Source organism: Centruroides sculpturatus, unplaced genomic scaffold (genome assembly GCF_000671375.1).
Source record: "Centruroides sculpturatus isolate CEXI.00-Female unplaced genomic scaffold, Cexi_2.0 scaffold1787, whole genome shotgun sequence".
NCBI lineage: Eukaryota > Metazoa > Arthropoda > Arachnida > Scorpiones > Buthidae > Centruroides > Centruroides sculpturatus.
In genome coordinates, this window is record NW_019385911.1 from 61,458 (window position 1) to 86,423 (window position 24,966).

A 24,966-nucleotide genomic window follows, 5' to 3' on the forward strand; every position below is an offset into this window, starting at 1 on the left:
GGATTCTCGGCCCTCTTTAAAACACCGATGCCATTTGTACATCTTTGATTTTGCCATGATAAAATCACCGTACATCTTTCTTAGCAATTTTAAAGTCTCCATAGGTGTTTTACCTAAATGCTGACAAAATTTAATGTTGCAGTGCTGTTCTTGAAACTCCATTTTTATTATGTCGCAAAACAAAGGTAACTATCTCCGAAAGAAAACAACAGCGCTCGCTGTTTAATCACGTAACATGGGCGAAACCAACCTTAACACGTAGGAAAGGTTTGATAGAATCAATTTCATACGCTGTAACTTGAAATACATGTTTTTGTTGTCATACATTACTGCAGTCACCGAACTTTTGGATTGTACCACGTATTTGTGATATTGTAAATTAGCAAATGATTGCCATTAACTAAATCAAAGTTTTTTCTTTATACATCCTATATAATAGACAATTCAAGTATTCCTTCAGTTGATTAGATTATTAGATTCACTTAAAAACATAATAATTTTTCACCAAAATGAAATACAAATCTTAATGAACTTATTTGTATTTTTTATTTTATTATAGGAAAATATTAAAAATTAATGTTTGAAGTGATATTACTTTGAAAGAATAGTTTNTGTGAGACTTAGCCCCATATTTACAATGCAACTGAATATGAAAAATGCGTGTGTTAATGTCTCATATTTATTTAAAAAGTTAATAACTTGATCGATTAAAAGGAAACAGAAAATGTTCATAGTTGATAAATTAGACTTTTTATAAACAAAGTCAATCAGATTTATTGGAGTCGTCAGAAAAGATTTATGTAGGTATTAAGACAATGAGAACGAATCAAAATCCGTAAACTTCATGAAATTGAACAAAGGAACTGGAAAAGAATTCAATTCTACTTTTAATCCGATTTCATCTCAGATATTTCCAATTGATCAGATTATTTAAATCTTCCTTTTAATTAAAATACTTAAACACAGAAAATCTTAATTAAATATTAAAGAACTTCCATGTTTCTGTTAGAATACATAAGAAATATAACATTACATCGCTTACGATCGAAATTATCTTACGTTTGTGTACTGAAACTGCGCGCGCCAAGCGCGACCGCAGTTTCAGTACACAAACGTAAGATAATTTTACTGTAACACAGCGCGGTGTTACAGTAAGATGACTTGTAACGTTATACTGTAAAAATATGTAAAATTTTTGTATTTTTGTCAAATATACAAATAAGTGTCTACGATTTTGTATATTTAATATAAACTGCGCGAATAGATATATTTTACTTATTAATATTGCAGTTATTTAATATTTACGCAATGTGGCGCGCGCGCCGCGCGGAACCTTAAGTCATGTCATCTAATGCGAGGTACAGCTTTTTTCGCTTTCGTTTTATTTTAAACTCTCTTATTTCTGCTCTTATTAATAAATTCATAAAAAAAATTATAATTTCAGCTGTCATTTCTCTAAAACATATAGTAACACGCAATAATTTATAAAGTTTTATAACGTAATTAAAATTAATTACAATTAGAAACTTACTTAAAATTAATTTTTCAAAGCTATTGACTTTCGAAACTGTTATTAAAGATTTCTATTTTTTTATTTTCTAAATGAAAATTATTTCTTGTCAAATTTAATATTTTTAATTAACGAGAAATGTTTAATTATTCATTAAGAAATCTTTTAATGAAGATAAAGTAAACATAACTCTTAAATTAATCGACCAAGAATTTATAATAAAGAATGATTAATTTTCAATAAATTTACTACATTTACTTTAATAAATTTCCATTAATTTATCGTCTATACTTTAAAAATCTTTCTACGGAGTTCGTGTGTTTGTTTATCTAAAATTATTGTTTTTAAATGTTGTTGTTGTTTATCCAACAAATTGCTTAATTGTTCGATTATTGACAAACTTTATGTACCGTTAAAGCAGTTTCGTATGTCATTAAAGTTACAAAAGAAACTTCTTCAACCTTTAAGTACAACGAATTGATGTTGTACAGTACATCTCGTTTAAGTTTAATTAAGATGTAAATATATTTATTAATTAATCTAATTAGTAAACCGTATACGGTTTAAATTAATGCATAAATTAAATCGAAATGTTTTTATAACTTAATTCTCCAATTTTCTTGAATGTGTTTGCTCATCTTCCGTATTATTTAATCACGTATCGAATAATCGATAAATTTACATAAAAATGCAATTATCTTTAATTAAGCTTTGTTTAATTATAATTTAGAATATGATCTAAAATAATTCAAATTCAAATTAATCGGGATCTCCTGCTTCTAATCCTTCTATATCTAGTCTTGACTTTCATGTATATAACCCGTTCTCGACATTAAGGAAGGAAAGACAGTGGGAATTTATAGGTCTACAATTTTTTCAAATTGCAGTCCAAAAAGTAGATCAAGTTTAACTTACAAACTTACAATTTTCCGATTCTCCTTACAAGAAACTAAAGACATATACAGTATATATGTCTTTAGTTTCTTGTAAGGAGTTCATTGACACGTGACCCCGCTATCTCTCCACCCCTTGACCTTTAACCACAAAAATTTAGTAGCATTTTATACCTAATACCCAAATCTATTTGCAAAATTTCAGAAATTTTCGACGAAAGATACGAAAGTTATTAAGCATCAAAATAAGTGGACAAAAGCGTGTCTTCACACACTAATAGCCACACATATAGAAAACCTGAAAGTTTTTTACATTTCTCGACATTTCTAATTCCCCGAGTCCAAAAGATGCAAAAATTCTAGGTAGTCATTTTTTGACCCATTTTTGTCTCATTTTTGTCATACTTTCCCCATTATATATAGCAGCCAGATAAGTAAAAATTCGTTCGATACTCGAACAGCCTTCTGGTAGTTCGAGTACCGAGGTACCACTAAATTTGTTAACTTTAACTCCTCAAAATTCCTCTTATCTTCCGCATCACTTATCCATTTTACTCATATCGTCATCATTAGATTCTTAATAATTATTTGTTAACTAATCGATATAGTAAAATGTAATTAATTCCAATTAAATTTTAATAAATTGCAATTTTAAATATAATTTTTAAAGATTAGGATGCAAAAAAGTAGTAAAAATTGACATTTGTAAGAAAGATTCTTATCTGAGATTCATAGTTGATGTTTTTATCAATGATTTAATCTTTTGAATAAAGTTGCTGCTTTATTATCAAACTTTATATCAATGAATAAATTAATGATCTCTCCTACAATTGATTTAACTGTTTTAAAGCTTTATCAGTATCGTGATAACAAATTTAAACGGAAATTTCGTAGCGTAAAGATGCTTGCGCGCTTATCTACTATCAATATAACTATTTTAAATTTATTTATATGTTAAAAAAGATAACAAATCTTTAAAATTTGATAATTTAATTAAAAACTTAAATCAATTGTAATTAAAATATTTAATTTTTAATTGAAAAATCAAAGGTGGGAAGATTTATAGAGTAGAGGCGCGCCTACGCACTAAATCTAAAATTGTGAATTTATTATTTTTAACTTAAAACTTATATCTGAAATTTAAAAATACAAATTTAGATATATATCTTTATTGTTGTTATTCTTTAATGATTAGAGTTTAATGTGTCTAATGCTCCGTTGCGTCGCAACCGAGCATTTTAAATAAGCTAATTTAAATATATATAGAAAATATTTTAAAGTGTAAAAATTAAATAAATTTACTCAAATTTATTAAACATCACGTACAGAAAGCTATTGTGACGTTTCTATGAACAGAAAATTAAATTTATGGAAGAGGAAAAGTTGGAAGAAGAAAGGAAAACTATCAGAACTAATGGCATTAACGATTACTTTATAATAAGGATAGTTGCCGAGAATTTTTCCCTTATTATCCTTGCCAAGAATAATTATTTATTAATTTCTATTATTATTTAGTTACTAGCTGTAAATTAATAATTAATTTTAAATGCCGTGCATTATTTTGTTTTGTATGGAGCAGGTACGTGTGTTATTGCGTAAACGACGATGTTCATGTAACAAAAATGTATTCTGATAAAGTTTCAGTGATACGTAATATCTAGTCGTCAGTTCCTGTCTTTTTTAATAAGACTTTTTTATATTGGATGAATTATTTTGGTAGGAAAATCGATAAGCCAATTGCGTGTGTCTACGTATCTATCTGTAAATGTCTGTATCAATATACAGTATATATCTTCATCTGTCGTATGTATAAGCGTGCCATAAATAAATGAATTTCATATAAGGACGACCCAAAAGTCAGTCAACCACATTTTATGTGTTTCGATTACAATAGTGAATAAAAATCGCAAGTTAAATTCTGAGAACACGTTTAAAGTTAAATATGACGACAATTTATTCTTTGCAGTGGTTACCTGACTTTTGAGCCACGCTATAGATTTCACACATAGTTGAAAAATATTTAAAGTTCACTCGAGACGACTGGCTTCAGAAAGATTCATTATTCAAGAAGATAATCCATTTACAATTAAAATGACTCAATTAATTCTTATAAGTAAAAGGTCATTCAATAAGTATTGTTCGATTTCTTGTGTCCTAGAGGATTTCGGGATAAATCCACTCCCTATTCACGTCATTGACATCAAGTAAATTACAAAAGATTATTGTCGGGCACGTGGCTCTTCAACTGTCAATTTTGTATCGCGATCATTGATTTGTTCATTAATTTATTTTAATAATTTATGGTAAAATGTAAAATTTGATAGTATATTTTTCGTGTTAAAAATTCTCTTTGTTGTTTTTAGTATAATCAAGTAATTTGCATAAAGATAATCTTTAGAACATTAAAAATTCAAAAGGACAATTCTTCTTACTACAAAAAAAACAGAGGGAAAAAATTGGTGAGTTGAAAGGATTTTTATAAATCGATATTTATGTTTATTATTATTTATTTTATTTTAATTTTTCCACAAAATAAAAAAACCAGTATTTTAAATGTTTTGGCATTACAATTTATTTAATGTTTACGTAATCGCTCTAATGTTTAAGCAGGATTTTAATATCAAAATAATTGAGTGTTTTTTCCAATTCGAATGTTTGTAAATATTAATAAAATATCTTTTTTAATTTTTTTCTGGTGGATATAGAATAATACAAGTTGATGAATTTACTTTTAATGGAGAGTAATTACTGATGCGTAGATATATTTTTTAACCTGTAGGTGGCCCTCACTAAGGTTTCGTGGATAAAAATATAGTACTTACAATACTAAAAAAGGAGGTTGTAAAAAATTAAAATGGACTATAAAATACTAAGAAAAATTAAAAATACTTAAATGCTGTATCTTAATTTTCGATCATCGATCAAACGTTTTCTTTCTTTTTTGGAAACAGATAGAGGTAAACGAGTGTAAGTTCCTCGCATACTTTTTCACGAATCGACTTGGCATGCTTAAGTATTTTTCTTGATATATGTAGTATGGATGACATAGAAAAATAACCGTGGTATCCAATTCTTATTGTTTGTATATAAAGAAAAGAAAAAAATATATGTTTTTATATTTCCTTTTTAGTGGGGTTGCATTACTATAGAGACAGTTGGCGCGTGTGCTTTATACTGATAAGCAAAAAACAACAAAGATTTTAGGTGAGCAAAGCGTAACTTCTGTATTTTACATCCTCAGATTATATTGACATTTTTTTCTTCAGTTTAGTTATTAATCTCTCGTTTCAGAAATGTACATTAGTTGTTTTGTTGTACGATTTAAAACTAAATTTATCAAGTTCCGTTATTATTATTTGTACATTTTCTAAAGGAGACATATTTCATTAAAAATTAACAAAAAAAAAATTATTTTCTGTTAATAAAATTCAATCAAAGACGGAAATCGAGATTCAAAATGGCCCGCGAGATTTGAATTTAAATCGTTAAATCAATAATTAAGACATATAATACTTTTGACCTATCCGCCAGAGGGCTAATATGGAAATCGTCGATGTTAGCCCTCTGGTGGTCGATTACTTACATTATTGAATGGCTTTTGTTTTAAGGAGGAAAATTTTTTTAAATAAACGACAGAAAACTAAGCGAAACGAATGGAAATAAATTAAATTAAATATTTAATAATCAGAACTTATTGAATATATTTAAAATTTTATTAGAATTGCAATATTTATAAGTGATTCTGGTAGTTATATAAATTATTATATATAATTTAATTTAAATTAAATTTCCTGTAATTATATATACGTATATCATTCGACTTTTAATAAATGAATAATCGGCTTTATTAATACTTTTAAATTTTGCAAGATATGAGTCGTATCATAATTTAATTAAATTCTATTTCAACTGATAATCCACCCAATGTATAATTTAATATGTTTTTATAGCATTAATGTTGCAAAAGACTTTTAAAAATGATCAAAATGCCTAAAAATTCATTTAAAACTCGATTCAGTTCCTTCAGAAAGAATTAAATATATTTATAAATATCGGAATCTTCTTCAAATATTTAATGCAATTTACTTGCATTATAAAATATTTATTAATAAAACTTTTATTTTATTTTTATATTAAAATTGAAATCCAATGAGAAATGTAAATTCATAAATTTTATATTCGCAATATCCGTTTCGTAAATAAGAACTCAGATGTTAAAATAATCTTAGACAAAAATATAAAAAATGGCGCATTATTTATTTATTTGTATCCCTTTTATGCAAGATTTATGCGTATAATACAAAATGTTACCAATTCTCTCAAGAAGCTATTCATTTAACATTATATCTTGAAAGATTAGTACTAGATACCAAGGCCTGGAAGAGAACAAAAGCAAATTAGATTTAAAATATTTAAAAATTTATTTCCATAAAGAGACCATACCACGCGGGACATGCCTCAAAATATTCATAAAAATCGCCAATAGAAGCAAGGAAAAATAAAAATTATAATATAAAACATTAAAGGTTTTTACAAAATTAAACTTATATAGATAAAATCTCTATACAGTAAGATCTTCCTTTGTGACTATCCGCACGATTTTCGTCCATTCTAGGTAAATCAGCTTTTGATGTGTAACCATTTGCGCAAATCTAAGTATGCAGTTACTTCAAATGCAATTTGTCAAGTTGCTTTCTTTGTTCTGTTCCACGTAGTTTCGAGATTAGGCTAACACCTTTCGGGCCCCTAGACATAGAAAGTTGGGAATCTTCTACATAATTTTACAACATCATATACTAATAATATCTAATTGTAGCTATGGAATTATTTCTAAATTATGATTAAGCAATTTTACTATTACAATTATATATTTTTTAGCAATTTCAGTGACCCTAGGCACATGCTTCGCTTGCCTAGTAGGCAGTTCGGCACGGTGTGCTCACCAGTGGCCAAGCGGTCTTCGTACCCTGAAACACTGCGAGTTCGGTCGTTGGTTCGGGCCTCTCTGGACGGGCTGCTCACGTGGAGTTTTTCGGGTTTTCTCTACGTCTGTAACGCCTAAATAGGGGCCAGTTTTCCTTAAAAAGACCTCCCGGAAGGCATCCCCATAGGCAGATCGTTCAAGTGTTGCGTTGCCATAACTTAACAAACAAACAGTTCGGCACTATTTCCATGAATGCTATTATGATTATCGCTAATCAATGGCATGTAACTTCTGACACTGTACAGTAATGAGGATTACAATGGCTGGATACTTGGGCTCGTTAACAGAACTATAAACAACATAAATTGCATAACATATTCTGCATAAAAATTAATAACTGCCGTAACGTTTGACCTTATTCAAAAGCCTTAATCAGTAACCTGATTACCTTAAGTCTTAATATTTTATTGTATTTGAAAGTAAAGGTTATCAATGACTCCCTTTATTTTTTTGCCTATCTCCCACGTGACCATTTTTGATTTTATCAAGAGTGGTCAGGAGTGGGAGGTTTTACTGTAATTAGTTAAATATTGTAGATTTATTATATAATCAAAGTTTAATTATTTAATTTATTATTAGTATTTTAAAAAATTTTATTAAAATATTTTACTATGTTACTACGTAATAAATAATATATGAAAGTAAAATCAATGTAATTAAAGTTTACAAAAAATTAATAGATAAATACAATAGAGCATCGATTATCCGACTCAATTGGGGATGGGGTTAGTCGGATAACTGAAAAAACGGATAACCGAAAAATATGAAAAAATGCATTATTAGCTTAGTATATTAGTATATTCCATGTAATTAGTATATTAATATATCGCTATTAACCTACTTCGCGTTGAATTTTCATCGATGTTAAGCCTAACAAAAATTTTTTGAATAATAATAGTCGCTATTGTATCGTTAAAAATTAAGCCTGGTTTAAATAGTGGCCTCCCTTTCATGGTCGAGACAGTATTGTCAGCTAAAACACGCAAAATTTAACAAAAATAATATTAAAGTAGCCAAGACAGCCAAATATTGTAGCGCCACATCACTAGCAGACATTTGAATTTGCCGACTAGAACGCGGTCGGTTAACCGATGTGACGGTTGATCGGGAGTCGGATAATCGATGCTCTACTGTATATGTAAATTCTATAGGCACTTCACATCACTTGCAAAAAATTGAATAATTAAATAATTTCTGGATTAAAATCGTCTGTTTCTTTACAATATTATTCGTAAATGCTTAAATGATCATTATTTTAATAAAATAATGATCATTTAAGAAGTTTAAGTCGAATTTCGAATTAAGTCGAACACAAAAAAATGAAGAAGTTTAAGTCGAATTTCTACTCTCCACGCTAGATGTAGCGAACGCCATTGTCAACCTTCTAGAATTGTCAGATGGCGCCACTCGACGTCCGACGTTAACGTTTTGGGTTGAAAACGTCGGCCGCAACCTCTCTAATATCGAGGCTGTTCGAGCTGTTGGCATAAGAAGTCCACAGTTGAACGCTGCGAACTTGACATTTCAATAGGAAATTGCCAGGATTTCTGTTGAAATGATAAGTCGAGTCATGCAAAATGTCTCTGACTGCAGGAATATCAGTGCAGAGAAGGTCACCTACCTGACGTTATCTTCAAGAAATAAATCGTTGGTGTAAAATGTACCATGTACTATTAAGTGGAACAAATAAATATTTCTAAAGTATTTATTCTCTCCCATTAATCTCCGTTCCAAAATTTCCCGTTCTTTTGAGTAATCCTGTATAATGACCCTTCTAATAATTGCTACATCTAGAAAATCAGCGCTGAGAGTATTCTCTCAGCACTCTGCACTAACCTTACGTTAGTACAGAGGTTAATGCAGCACTCTGTAATCTTCAATTAGTCACAATATCAATCTTATTTAATCTAATCAAAGAAAACCAAATATTTAGAACAGTTTATTGGTTATAAAGACAGTAATTCTTCAGCAAAATGAAATTTTAAACTTATTTTATGATACCATAAGAGATTAAAATCGCTCAATGAGAAACAGAAATGGAAAAAGTTGTTTGTTTCGTGGCGTAAAAACGTTCAGTTTCGATAGACTTAATCATATAATGAAAAATCTCTGGAAAGCTTTGCCAAAAGAACTGATGTGTATAACAACTTATCTAAAGTCCTATAAAAGTTTTTTGTAGAATAGGAAGTCGAGAAATCGCATTGTTTAACAAAACCTCGTTCGTAGACATGATCGATGACATCATTAAAAAGTCTGTGACTGGCCATTGTTAAAGTCCAAGCTTATTTTGATCAGAGAAATCTCACGTATTTCAAATGAGGAGTTTCCTTTAATGCAAGTCGTTTAAAATAAGAAGTCGCTTCCACATTATCAAATAATTTACATTCATACAGCAGAATGATAAATGTCATAAAGGTATTATTTTTATGAAATGTGTATTTATACAACACTAATTTCAGCTATCTGTGGATAATAAAGAAATCACATTAATTTTTCGTAAGATTGTCAATTGGCCAGATTGTGTTTGAGAAAAACAATGGTAGTTGTACCTTGACATTTAGGACAATAGACAAATAACTTTTCTAAATTCATAGAAGCGGTGGAAGAAATTTTGAGAAGTTTGCTCGTTGATCGGAGTGTGAGAAGATCGTTAAATACGGGTTACACATATTTACCTTACCGAATCCGTCCCAAAAATCGATTTGTGAAAAGAATGATCTTCGCGGAAATTTGTGAGAAACTTTCGTAAAATTTATTAGTTTTTTATTTAATAAATTTAAAATAATTCCAGGTTGATCTCTAGAGATAAACAAGCTATTATTCGATGATTTTCGTGCTACATTCCAGTAAAACTCTAAAATTTCCCCCAGTGATAACAAGGATAAACTATCAAATACGATGTACTGCCATCTAGTGTTTAATTTATGAAGTTTATTTTCACATTGCGAAAGCTTGATATACAATTAATATTACGGTTATAAAGAATACATCACTTAAACGCTAATTACGAGCACAAACAGAATTTAATTAAGGAAAGTGTGTTTAGAAAAAAGTCGTGATTTAAATGTTTTTATGCAGAAGGTTTCCTGAATATTTTGAAAAGTTCTTTTTGATACATTATCCTCATCACTTACAAAAATAATTCCAAAAAAATGTAAATTAAACGTCATAAAAGTCAAGTTTAAGTCGATGAAAACGTCTTAAATCAACGTTTCTTAGGACTGTTTACGTTTAGTATAGCAATGATAATCGATGGATTTTATACTATTTCATTTCAGATCTTTTTATTCTCATTTGAGGTATCATTTTCGTTTTCTTTCCTTTCATAAATTTTCATTTTTTATCAAAGTAACTTCGCCATCAAAAGTCGTATAATTTATTCAAATAGCTTTTATAAACATAAAAGTGTTTTTTACGAGACGTCTACTCGTATTTATAAATAATTTATTTCAGACATTTTACACTTATCACGATTTAGTTACGATAATGACGTTCTCAAAAAATTCATTAAATATTTTAATGTGAAGAATTATTTTTTTCCGTCAGATGGTGCGCAAAAAACGTCGAGTTTCGTTTAATTCCCGACAGTGGCGCGCTACTTTTTTATATCTAAGTGTTGCCAGTATTAGAAATTATTTTCAATATGTTGGATACATATAGAGGAGAAGGTGGTACTGTATTATGGAACCCCAATTACATTTTAGTCAATTGTAAACAAGGTATTATAACTACACCCACATTTTTTGTGCGAAAAGTGCCGGTAACTATTAGGGTGCGACTATGCAGACGCGAGCGAGCGAATTTTCCAAGCGAGCGAGAATATGTGGCGAGAAGAGGCGAGAAGCGATAAATATCAAAACCTGTCAGATATGTGCGAGAACCAGAAATTCGCTCTCGCCAGCGTTATTTCTCGCTTCTCTTTTGTGCATGGTTTTCCTTTGCGAAAACTAAATCGCTCGCAACCTCTCGCTCGCTCTAAATTCGCGTCTGCATAGTCGCACCCTTAAACTAGATGTTCCTAATTGGATTTATCGCTAGTGTAACTATGAGTATGGTTTTTGAAGACTTTTGTACAAAAAGTCAGAAAGTAGGCTTAGAGAAAATCGAGTGGTAATAAAGCCTTACTGTGTGTTTTCAAAAAATGCTTTAATGTAACCAAAAACAAATAGGAAAGTACAAAGAATGTTAAATAATTACAAAATTATTTACTCCAATGTATTTTATCGCAAAAATGGTTTTATAATAGAAAAATATGATTTCCGTCGACAATATATATTCCACCAGCTCTTTTTCGATATTCTCGGGAAAAATTGACTTTCTACCTATTGTCTTTTCCACAAATTGCTCCGGACGAACGTCTGCTCGCAAAGAGAGAATTCGGAGGAGTCGAGTTCCGTATTACCGTAAAAGCACCGATGGGGTCCGTATTTCACGCGTCGCCATCTCAAATTAACTTACGTCCGTCGAGACCAAAATTTAAAAAACGTGAACACCGCGCACATTAATACGTACCCCTAAGTATCTGGAACGGAATACGTGCAACTACACGATTTATATTTTAAAAATAATTAAATTTACTTGGCATTCAAAATTTGCGAATTTTGAAAAAAAAAAAAAAAACAAAAATTTGCTGATTAAATACGGGCAACCGTTTAACTGAAGTAAAACGGGGTTTTCTCTCGCTACGGATGTCTGCCTAGTTCAGTTCGGCCACAATTCGCTACGGTTGACCTTTATTATCGGTTCGAAATGGGGTGGTTCCGTAATACCCGCAGTGTTCCATAATACCACCTTTTCCTCTATAATTTAAAAAATTAAATAATAATAATAATAATTTGAATTCAATAACTGATGAAAGTGTTGGTATTCGTGATGATGCAAATTTGTTTTTTTTTTTTTTTTTTTAAATACAAAAACTAACAATTTTTGGTAATCTTAATACTTATTTTAAGAGTATTTTTATGCAAACATTTTTAAACCAGAGTAAAATAAATTTCATCAACGCAAACCTATACTGGTTCGGCTATGTGGCCCATGGTAAAGTGTTAGTTTACTGTTGAGGAGAATCCCTGCTCGAATCCGACCCAGAACTCCATAACTTATCATAGTTCGAGTCGGAACGTCGTACTTCATTCCTCGTCCATTGTTAGTCTACCTCGTACTCTATTGTGAGTCAAATCTGTCTATAATGGGCGAAATTTCGTCATCAAAATCCTGGATCTGCTATCGCTATAAACAGATGCCAAGAGTAATTCTGGAATTATCACGAATCTATGTTCCAGGGTTATTTATAAAAGCTATTATCTCGGTGAGATATCAATAAAATTTGTTATGGGAAAGTTATCATACGTGTGAAAGCATTCACGATCGATCAAACTTATAAAATATTCCAGAATGAAAACAGGATGTCTCTAATAGTATATATAGTCTCTTGAGGTTTTATATTAATATACGTAAATATAGATAAGTAGATGTAAAGATTATCAATTTGAACGAAGTTTCAGTATATGTAATAATAATAATAATAATAATTCTATAATAAAAATAGGAAGCTGTGCATTAAAAAATATAAGAAAAAAATTTATGTATGCAATATTCAAAACTTTAATTTCCCAGCTATTATAACATAACACGGGAAAGTATTGTAATCGTGTCAATGTTGACCCTCCGGATTTTTGCAAATCTCGACGTTTTTGAGACCCTCTAAACCCAAAACAGCCAAAAACAGAAAAATTTTGGGTGTGCGTGTGTGTCTAAAAATTAAGCCTTTTGTGCTTCTTTATAATTAATAATATAAAAGTTATTTTTTAATAACATCTCGTAACAGATGGCACCACACGCAATTTTAACTTTGAATGTAGTGGTAGTTTTTTAAAATTAAATATGTTTTAAAAGGAGATTTTTGTCGTAATTCGACAAAATTACTCTTTTTAACTTTTTGGTATTACTTAAATTTTATATTCTAGTATAATTGAAAATTATCGAACTTCCTAATGATCCCCTTAACCTCTTATTCGAGTGCGGGGAAAGTCGAACAAGATCCCTTGCCGGCTTTTATATAGATAAAACGTAACGAAAGTTACGATTGGTTAAAGTCCAAGTAGTTTAAATACAACTGATAGTTGAACGATCGATTAGTTAAAAGTGAATTACTAAAATTGTCAATACTGGAAGTGAACAATTGAATAAATGGTCACTCCATTATATAACAGGCAATTTGTCCCTCTTCTAACTTTCTTTGCACGTCGAAAGTAGAGAAATTATTTTAAACAAGCCAAGGGACCGTCCATTAATTACGTGTACAGCTTTTGATCTATTTTCAAACCCTCCCTCTCTGTTGCGTACAATGACTTTTGGAAAATTCCCCTCCTCTTTAATTACGTGTACAATAGTCACTAGATCCCCTGACATTTAAGAAATGATTTAAAACAGTTTTACATATTCACACGACTAGTAACTAAGCTTATAAGAACAAATTCATGTCACTAATAACACCGTGTCGACTCCCTCCTTCTCCATCGTATATAGCGACGTACCTTTCGTCACCCCCTTCCCATAAACTGTACGCGTAATTAATGGACAGCCTCCATGACTTATCAATTTATTTAATTAATGATATTATCACTTTAATTATTTAAGTGTTTTTTTCACATTTTCAAAATGCAATGTTTCCACTCGTTTGTCACCAAGGTAAGAACATTTCTCGTGGTATTATTACCATATTTAATTTACTGTCAGAGAACTTGCGTATCATGTGGCTACCAAACCACGTGATGTGCAAAATCTCTAAAATAAAGTTTCGCGTGATTTCTGATTGGAAATCAGACGTAAAAATCTACGACATAAAATTACACTAAAACAATGGAGACGTCATCATTTAGTCTGTTCGTAAAATGATTTTAAACATGAAAGATAGGACTTGAAACGAAAAAATATATATATTTAAGAAACTAATTCATTGTAAAGTTAATTAAATTACTTCATGACTTCCAATTAATATATGAGCATGTTCAACATTATAAGTGAATTAAAATAGGATAATAATTACATTTTAATTGCCATTTAGCCAAAACCACTTCTGCTTTATCATAATTTTAATTAGAGATGATCTACTTTTAACCGTTCGAATCTTTGTCTAGGTAACTACAGAATCGTTTAGATAATTTAATTAATTAATTAATAACTTAAGTTAATTAAATTTATTTTGAAAGTATGCAGAATTCTTAAAGACTTTTATAAAATAATCGCCATTTTATCACTTCATCCCTTTCTTCACTGTCTCTAATAGTTCGATGTTAAAACTGTTGGGGAGATGCTTCTGTTTCGCTTTAATTGTGATTAATACACTCGGAAAATATAATCAATTATGTATGCTTATTTCCTGAAATCTCCTGTAAAAATCCCCTTTTTGTAGGAGGCAGCAGATATAAAAAAATCAAATTTCATCCACTCCTAATTAAGTTAGAAGGCCAATACTTTGAGAACATATCTAAGTCCGATGACAATGTTTTACAGAAGTGACCCACCCCGAAGCATAACCAAATATAGAATTTAAAGGTGATGTTCATTCATAAGAAATACATTAATTTAAAAAAAATATTAGCGAATGAAACATGTAATCCAGCAGAAGATATATCGATGTGAGGTCAAGAAAGTCATTATATTATATTCTCTAAATAATAAAATTTGAGAAAAAAAATAAAGTTTTTAGTATAGAGGGCATACTACGGAGGGAGGGATAATTTGTAACATATGTCTTTGAGTCCCTCTAAATTGGAGGCCCGAACAGCTACTTTATAAAATGTTTTCTTTAATAATGCTCGAAAAGAATTGATTTTAAAATTCATATTAATGACATTTATTACGTTAATATCAAAATGGGAAATAGCATAAGCATATATCAAAATGGAAAATTAAATAAGTTTTCATTAATTGAAAAATATTATATTTCTATTGCATAATAATCATCGCATAAACAAATATATAAGAGAAGTAGAAAGACTCCACTTATGTTTCGCATAAGCATTCAGTTTCTTCTAACGTTCAATGCACCCATAAGGCAAAGTTGAATAGATGTTACTGTTTGCGACAGTAGGGCACTCAATAAGGTTAAGAACTGGCACGTCTCCCTCACAGTAGCTTGAGCGCTCAAGCTGCTGTAGGGGAGACGTGCTAGTTCTTAACCTTATTGGGCGTGTAGAGAGAAATAGGGTAGACCTGTATGTATGTACTGTACACTTACATCTCTACACAGGCATAAGAGAAGAGCCAAGATTATACATATACAGTATATAAATTTAGACCCGCGTGTCCGGGGCATTTGTCGAAAACCCCTGTTGGTCCTTTATATTTGGTGTTATATATGCCGGCAATCATACGTGTAATTATTTTTTATTCGTCGAAAAGTGCCGGAATATTGTTTTTGTGTTTAAAAAACGTAAAAATAAATGTCAGTTCGTGTTATAACTTAATTTATATATATTTTAATATATATCTTATATATATATCTTTATATATCTATATATATATCTTTAAATATATCTTTATTTTAAAAGCCGTATTAAGATTTAACTGGAAGCCGTGTTGCAAGTGCAGCTTAATGTATACAATATTTGTTTGATAAATGATAAAGATTTTGTCTCATTAGTCACAATCATCCCTCGTAAGGAATCGGCTCGCCCGAGTTTATTAGTTTCGTTCGAGAGTCAAACGAGCCATTCACAGGAAACATGGCGAAGAGGGAGGGTGGCGATCGACTACCTCTCATCTTCTTACTTACAATAATTATACTAAATACGGGAAGATGCCAGGCTCAAATACTCACGGGCCAGGTATTAAATCCTCCATACTTTAACCTGGCCGAGGGGAGGAAGATTTACTCGTCTGCAACGTGCGGAGAGGGTGTTTCCGAACCGGAATTGTATTGTAAATTAGTGGGTGCCAATACGGATCGATTAGACAATCCCAACATCAATTTAATCCAGGGTCAAGTTTGCGATTTCTGTGACGTCAACGATCCTAGGATCTCTCATCCTCCCGAATATGCCATCGACGGAACGGAGAGATGGTGGCAGAGTCCTCCTTTATCGCGTGGAAATAAATATAACGAAGTGAATTTGACCATCGATTTAGGCCAGGTAAGAATTTCGAATGAATTTTTGGCTTAACCCGAATTTAAAACAACCACGCGCTTTGAGTCACGTGGTTACAAGTTTCATTTAAATAAAGTATAACTCCTACAAATATTTAAATATCTGTTATGTTAAATCTTGCTACTTTGTGAAAATAATTAAATAATTAATTTAATTAAATGTAAATTAAATATATGAAATGAGAGGGGCCCCATAATTTTAACAGTAAATTTATGTATGATACATTAAATATAAAGGCCCGACTTCTCTAATGGTCTGGACCTTCTGTGTCTGGGGCCCCTATTACTCTCCTTTATCCGGGCCCGGGGAGCGAATTTAGGGGTTTCCCCCAGAAAACCGGGGAACTCAGCTGGTAAAACATTTATTATATTTTATTTAAACTTAATTTAATGCTTACATTTAATACTTAAAACTCAAATCTTGTCAAAATTTAACAAGATTTACTATAAAATATCTTATCTTGAAGATAAGATAATTGATTTTATTGATAACTTACAAGCGTTAATTACAATACAATATTTCCGACATATTCCGAATACTTTAAATATATTGAAAGCTTAACGAATCCTTATTTTAAAATTATTTTTGTCATTTCTAATGTCCGAAATATGTTATATAATATTAAAAACTTAATTAATGTATGAAATAATTTTAAAAAAACAGGATTTTCTTTCGTTTCGAGTCGAAATTTGTAACTTGATCCCCTCAAAGACTGATGTTCTCCAGATGGAAGAGTGGGTGACTTCCTTCAACTTCTATTCAAAAATTCGCATTTAATTCGTACTTTTTTGTAATTTAAATGAATAGAAACGAAAGAAAATGTTAATAAACTAATCTTAATTAAGTATTAATTAATTAATAAGAAAATGAAAGCAAATTCTTTAGACTTAATTGAACGAAGCGAACTTTTACCTCTTTCTTTATAATTATAACTTTAAGAAAGAGGATGTAAGAAAAATAAATATACCAAGGAAGTAATTACTCCACCTACTTCTATTCAGATTTTTACTGAGATAAAGGGCCAAGCTGAATATATGTAAATGGTTGTAAACTTGGTTTGCCAGATTTAATATTGTTTTTTTAATTGTGTTAGATTTTAGATAATAAATTTAAAAATTCGAATTTCGATGTCAAAGTTGACATATCTTAACAGCTGCGAATCAACATCTTGGGTCACAGTCCAAAAACACGTGGGTGGTTGGTTAGTGTGAGAACTGTAAATGGATCTAATGACACAGTTGGCCGTCTGGCTTCCCCCTTAAATGACATTCCTGTAAAATTCCTTACGATTTTCTCCATTAGTTCATTAAATATTTAAATATTAAACAATTTATACTAATTTTATAATTAGTAAAACAGTTATTCGAGTGTAGTGTAGTTACTTTTAACCTTGTTACACTCCTTTGCATTGTTTCTTTGCTACCGAAAATGCTTATCCTGGATTATTAAGGAGATAAAATGATTTTTTACGAGTAATTTACGACAGTTTTTACTCAAATTATTTGTTAGACGTGTAAAAAGTAAAATTATCTTCAAATTCCGTGTAGATAGGATACGACGAAACAAGAGTCGAAACTCTAACGACGTTGAATGGGAAGTGTCATTTTGTATATCTGATATCCCTGTCGTTATTTATTTTACGATATTTTCTTCTTTATCTATTCATTTTTTCTCCACTTTCAAAAGGATAAAGTGGGTTAATTAATTATTCTGTTTAATATAATGACTTTATTAATCCGTATCGCATCTTGCAGCACCCTTTTATAATTTTAAACTCAGTATTTCTTCTGTTTGAGATATTTAATGCTATTTTTATCGTTTAAAATTATTAAAAACATAACTTATTCTCATTTTGGGATCCGAATTTCACGTTAATTGTTTCCATAGAGTGAAATTCGGATAGGTTTTGAAGTAAATTTTTCATATTATTCTATATAAAATAACACGAAAATATGCTTTTTAAAGATTAAAATATGAAATGTTTTAGTAAAAAATGATCGAAACCATTCACAAAGCTTTATTAATTCTTATAAATTATCACACGAAACAATTTTAAAAAGGTTTTTTTTATAGTGGAAATTAACGTCTCGTAGAGGAAGCAGCCTTGTAATGGTGCATACTAAAGGAATAAATACTCTCAACTTGTCACAAAGCTGATACGTTTACCCATTTTTAATTCGCTATATATTATTTTAGTATAGTGTAGTACGACAATGTGAAAATTTACTTATTTATTGGCAAAATACAAGCGATTTAGCGAGGAATATCTTCAGCCCTCGCGATATGCAACAGCTAAAAGTTAGATAAAAACAGAGAATTGAAATTTCTTTACAAATTAAAATATTTATTTTTGCCTTCATGAGGATGTTTTCCAGAAAATTTGTAAGGAAAATCTGCCATTTTTTCTTAATTGTGTGATATTTAAAGGAAGAAATGTATAGAAACGTTTATATTATTGTAAAAGATAGAAAAGTGATAACTAGGTGCAACGATTTGTTTGCACGAAAATACGTTTCACAATGCAAGAAGACAGAAAAATTGTTTAATTTTCTTGAATAAAGAAATAATTTGCAGCATCCCACTTCAAAAAGCATTCGCCGACGTGTCTTGATTAATAAAATAATAAAATAAAACGAGTTGTGCTCGTAATTTGCATTTTCTCTTGCGCTATTCTTCTCTTCAAAGAATAATATGAAAACTGCCTTTTGTTTCCTGTGTTGTCTGCGCGGCGTAATCCTACCTCCGAGAAGAACGTGGCAAAGGTAATTGAGGCGATAGAAGGCGACGTTTCTATTTTTATCCAACGCCTAGAATTAGAATTTCGATGCTGTGGCATCCCACTTCTTCCAACGTTTTCAACACGCCTATAAAATTTTATTACTAAATTAGCAATTGGAGAAGTTTGTTTGTCTGACAGACTTTTACACAATACTTTCGCATTTTCTGCTTTACCTCGCCATTTATATTAAATCCAGGCTAAATAATTAACGTTTAAGACACTTTCCGTCTTAAAGTGATCAAAGAACTTCAAAATTAGAAAATAAAAAGTAAATAATAGGCCAACAATTATAATATAAGGTCCACATACTTTCAAATATTCAAAAAGTCATATGGATATGCAGCATTATTCTATAAGCTCCGACGTTGTAATTGTATATTGAATAGATAATGTAGAGAGAGAGACGAGAATAATGTTGTGACATCACGAAGAACGGTACATACTTTAAAATCTGTATTGTTACGCAATTGTTACGCTAATAAATAAATAATAATCTCGATTGTAATTGACATTTTGAAATACACTTTCAAAATGTACAGGGTCGAAACCTTCCTCAATAATTCCTGATATTAATGAGTTCGATCCTAAGATAAATGTAACATGAATAAAGATAAATAAAATAAATATTATGTGCCGATACACATCGTTTACTTAGTTTCTGCTCGTTATAAATAACGCAATAAGTAATTGGACACTTCGAGTTAAAAGGCGTGTTGTCTAGTTATAGTTGTCACTATAAATGTGACGTAAATATTCGTCACGCTTTTCTCCCTCGTAACTAGTAGTAAAAATTTAATTCTATTCAAAAATTTTGTCTTATTTTTTATTAAACATTGTCCATCCGTCCGAATTCGAGCCTCCAATAACGGCCACTTCCTAACAACTGGCACCTCTAAACAATGGCTATTTTATTTTGACACATTATAACTCCTGTATGTACTGTACGTGCTGTTTGTGTTTTTTGTTTTTGTATGTATTGTTTGTGTTGTGTTATATCCTTTAAACTGAAGCGTAACCGGAGTAGTTAATGAAACGGACAGGAAATTGGGAGGTGTGTCATTAGTCGGGATTTTCCTAATCCAAGATAAACAGCAGAAAGTAATTAGTTCTTTCCTATCTTTCATTGCAAGCAACGACTTCATTTTTGTATTTCAAATAGATTTGTGAAAATATTTTCAAGATTTTTGTTTCATCATAATTTCACAATTTCTACAAAATTCCCAGACAAAATTAATAGTTCACCCGGACAGTGAGTCAATTCCTGGACTGTCCGGGTGAAAACTGACAGGTGGNAATACAGTGTCTTTATACATGACACTGATTTGGTCGAACGGATTCAATAAACTCCTCTATTTCATTTATTTTTCGTTTTTTCGAGACCATCACAATTGTAGGGTTAACCCTCATTGCCGCCATTGTTAGAATAAAAACCACGTGTCTACTTCGACGTCACAGGAAAGACTTCTCTTTATTGGAGGAATTTTGGCGTAAAAATTTTTCGGCGTAAAAAGTAGAGACATGCTCTACTCTATTTTCAGTTTTGTTTCAGCCAAAATTTCAGAAAAATTTTTACGTTTTCTGTTTTATGCTAGATTTTACGCCGAATTTTACGCATGTGTGTTCCTGGCCTAACAGGTTAGCCACGGGGATTTTCCCGGTTTTCTTCACACCTAAATAGGGGCTAGTTTCGTAGAAAGTCCTCCCGGTAGGCATCCCCCCTTGGCAGATTGCCCACGTGTTGCGTTACCCAGGGCCGGATGCAATAGGTACGAGGCCCGATCTAATTTTTTTGCGGGCCCCTCGAAACTTTAAATAACAAAATTAATTAGCAGTCAATTTACATATCGAAATATAGATTTTAAATATTTATTTAAAACAAAATCCAAAATCTAATTATAAAAATCAAAAGTCACGAACCGTAAGGTAGACAAATTTCTACATTGAAAAACCTGTACCAAATATAAATACAACTACATTTTATTGAATATAAACATACATAGATATGTTTTTCTATATTTTTAAATTAATATAACTACATAAAATTTTGCCACGAAAAATCTAATATGTTGATGAATGAATATAACTGAATTTTATTGAATATAAACCTATAAAGAGATGTTTTATATGTTCCGAAGTTTTTGTTCTGTAAAATCATCTAAAATAGTATCAAAATCCAACTGGCTCGCTTCTTGACTCTCAATCGACACGATCGTTAAACCGTTTAATCCATTCTGTAATTTGAAACTATTTTTAAATATATAAATTTTGATGAACCCCCTTCAAGCGCGGGGCCCGATTGGCGCAAATCGCTCCAATCGCCTCAAATCCGGCCTTGGCGTTACCGTATATGTACTATTAAACCAAACCAAGCCGTTTATCATTTGTTCCAAATCGTTCACGTGACATCTAACCAGAGGATTGAGGGTGACGAAGACTACAGCCTCGTTTGCATATTGTGAAACATAACTCGATTTTAAGATGGCTTATTCATGCAAATTATGTGAATAATCGTGTTATTTATGATAATGTATGGGCTCAATTCAAGCTCTGAATGAGACGGTTGGGACTTTAACAGAGTTGTAGAGCATACCCATAGGAGCAAAAAAATTAAAGGAACCGTATCGCTCTACGTGGCCCTTCGCGAGATGTAGGCCCAAAATTAGTCTATGTGAAATTTTGCAGGGATATTTGTATATAAAGAGCATTGATGATGATAAATTTTGGAGGTTAAAGGTCGAGGTGGTAGGGAGATAGAGTGGAATCACGTATCATGTCTCGAGTGGGATCGGACTTCTTGACGATTTTATTTGTTGGCATTTACAATTTTTTTTTAAATATAAACCTCTTCTATACTCTCAAAATCAAGCTTTTTGCCAACCAATTTTATAATTAATATTATAAAATATTTTAAAAAACTTTTTATAACAGATGGCTTCACACCCAATTTTAATATTTTTGCCGGGAAAGGTTACGCAACTCGTTGCTGGCTTTTTATGTACCGATATCGAAATTGTCGAACAACGTTGAAGAATGTGTTTCTACCAAAATAGTTCATTTACTCCAAAGCCATTAGGCATAGATTCCTCTTACTAGAAAAAAAAATAATATTGAATCTATGTAACAAACAGTAGCAGGCAACCATTTTATAATGATTCATTAACAATACAGTTCGAATTTTAACTGTTTTAGGGTGATGTAAGGTATAAATAAAAACAGTCTCCTTACTATAACTTGTGATATTCATTTCATACCATCCATGTTTTGTCTTTGAAAATACAGGCTGTCATTGTGTCATTGGTTCCCTTACTTAGCTGCTGGTCACCTGGACGCTCCTACAGCGTAGCTTCTAATAATGTGATTTAAGTTTTCCAGAATAAAATATTAATTATTTTTATATTTGCAGGAATTCCATGTGGCTTACGTATTTATTAAAATGGGTAATTCTCCTCGTCCCGGTATTTGGGTGCTGGAAAGATCCATCGATAACGGAGAAACGTATAGACCTTGGCAATATTTTGCCGACACTCCGGGAGATTGTATTCAATATTTTGGAGAAGATTCTTATAAACCAATCGTGAAGGACGATTCCGTTATCTGCGAAACAAAGTTTTCAAAAGTCGTACCGCTGGAAGGAGGAGAAGTAAGTTTAGTGTATTTAATATTTTAGGAAGTTTATTGTATGTCGAGGGTACAATGTAATAAGAATGATTATGAATCAATATTCATTAATTGATGTCCGATGTAATGGAAAGAAGTATCTCTAGATAAATTCTCGAGTGATGATGATAGAATCAAGTTTCCATGAGAAACATTCGAGTTCCGTGTCTATAAAAAACTAGCTTTGTCAATACTTATAAATAATTCAATTTTTTAAATATTCTTTCCGCTCTGGGGCACCAAGAGAGTCTTTTTTCGCGTCCTTAATGCTGTAGTTTTCAACCCCGTTGCCGCGGCACACTACAGTGCCGCAATGACAGTTGAGGAATGCCGAGAAGAGAAATGTTGAGCAGCGCCATAATACTTCATACGTGTATCATTAAAACGAAACATGCCATAACTGTAATAAAGAAGTAGGGTGCCGCGAGAAAAAAATTACCAAGTTGGGCCGCCACAAATACAACAAAGGTTGAAAAATACTGCTTTAATGAGTTCGGACAGACATAAATGTGAGTGGCGAAGTTCAACACACATTTGTGACTGGCCACGAATAATGAAGTACTCACGGTCAGGCACGAGGGATAATGGTATGGTATTATCCCTGGTTGTTGAGCCCAACCTGTTGCCACTTCCGACCTCATTATCTATCAATTAACCCTCAAAATAGACGGCCGAGCGGTCAAGGTGGCAGTCTGTCGCTCTGGGGGACCCGGGTTCGAATCCGGACGGGTCGAGAAATCCCCAGGAATTTTTCGGGGTCTGTTCGAATATGTCGGGCCCCGTCCCTCACCACCCGGTCGCCCCATTGTGGGCCTGGCCGAACCCATAATGTGCCTGCTAAGAAGAGGCCCTCTTAGTGCTCACATGGCGGAAAGAGTAAAAATTAAAAAAAAAACCACAAAACTGTCCTCTTACAAAAAACTAGATAGATTTTCTTGATGTATATTACTTCCGTATTGCCACCGTATTCATTCCATTAGAAATAAAATAAATATTGTATGAAGAAAATGCAATTATATAGATTTATTTTGCATTCGTATACGTTATATTTATACTGCTATATATCAGTAATTATCAACCGGGGTACCGCGAATTTTAGTAATGAGCAGCATCATAATGCTTTTTACGTGTATACAGTAATTAAAAGTTATTGTATATTCATATATATTAAAATTATAAATTGTTTAATAATTTTATAATCATTTTATTGAAAACACTGTACTGTATATAATTTAAACTAATTAATAAGTATTATAAATACATGTACAAAATATATAAAGAACTAATGATGCTTCGGGGAAAAACTACCAAGTTGAAGTGCCACTATTAGAAAAAGACTGATTAAAAAACTATTATTAAAAAACACTGATATATTCAGTAGATTTTCCACTTTTAGGATCTGACTTGGTCTTAAAATAGTAGTTGCTCAGCCAGACTTTTTTCGCATAATGTTATTAGTTGAAATTATCTTATTGGAAATACAATTTTAACTCTTTTTGCCTTGTGGGCACTAAGACGTCTTTTTCAGCAAGTCCTTTATGAGTTCGGCCAGACCCACAATGGGGCGGCTGGGTGTTGAGAAACGGGGCAGACATATCCGAACGGACCATCTCCAAAAAATCCTTTAAGAGGTTTTTCAACCCGCCCGGATTCGGTTCCAGCTCCCTCAGAGCGGTAGGATGCCACCTTGACCGCTCGGCCATCCGGCCGTCTAGTCATTTGCGGCTGTTATAGCCTACGGGCCTAATATAATCTTTTTTAAAATACCCATTACATGTTCTTTCAGTCCCTTAGTGAAGCGACCGAGTGGCGAAGAACGGAGCCCAACATATCCGGGATAGACCATCCCCAAAAAGTTCTTGGGCTTACTAGCCCGGGTACCCCAGAACGGTAAACCTCGGTCATCCGATCACGAATTTTAATCTATAACGAAAACAGAGTTAAATGTGATGTATGCTAATAAACACAACAATAATAATATTGACCTTTAA

The 24,966-nt window shown here is 31.5% G+C and overlaps 2 protein-coding genes across 2 annotated transcripts in view; both read left to right on the forward strand.

Annotated features, from left to right (window-relative positions):
- LOC111612535 overlaps positions 1-611 on the forward strand; it is a 40,033-nt gene extending 39,422 nt beyond the window's left edge. The window contains exon 7 of the mRNA XM_023353768.1: positions 560-611. Coding sequence (XP_023209536.1) covers positions 560-577 — 18 coding nt within the window. The 3' untranslated portion in view covers positions 578-611. The remainder of the gene's footprint in view (positions 1-559) is intronic.
- Positions 612-16,118: 15,507 nt separating this feature from the next.
- The window catches only part of LOC111612533 (laminin subunit alpha-like), a 46,190-nt gene continuing 37,342 nt past the window's right edge, over positions 16,119-24,966 (forward strand). Inside the window, exons 1-2 of the mRNA XM_023353765.1 lie at positions 16,119-16,524; positions 22,722-22,958. Coding sequence (XP_023209533.1) covers positions 22,752-22,958 — 207 coding nt within the window. The 5' untranslated portion in view covers positions 16,119-16,524; positions 22,722-22,751. The remainder of the gene's footprint in view (positions 16,525-22,721; positions 22,959-24,966) is intronic.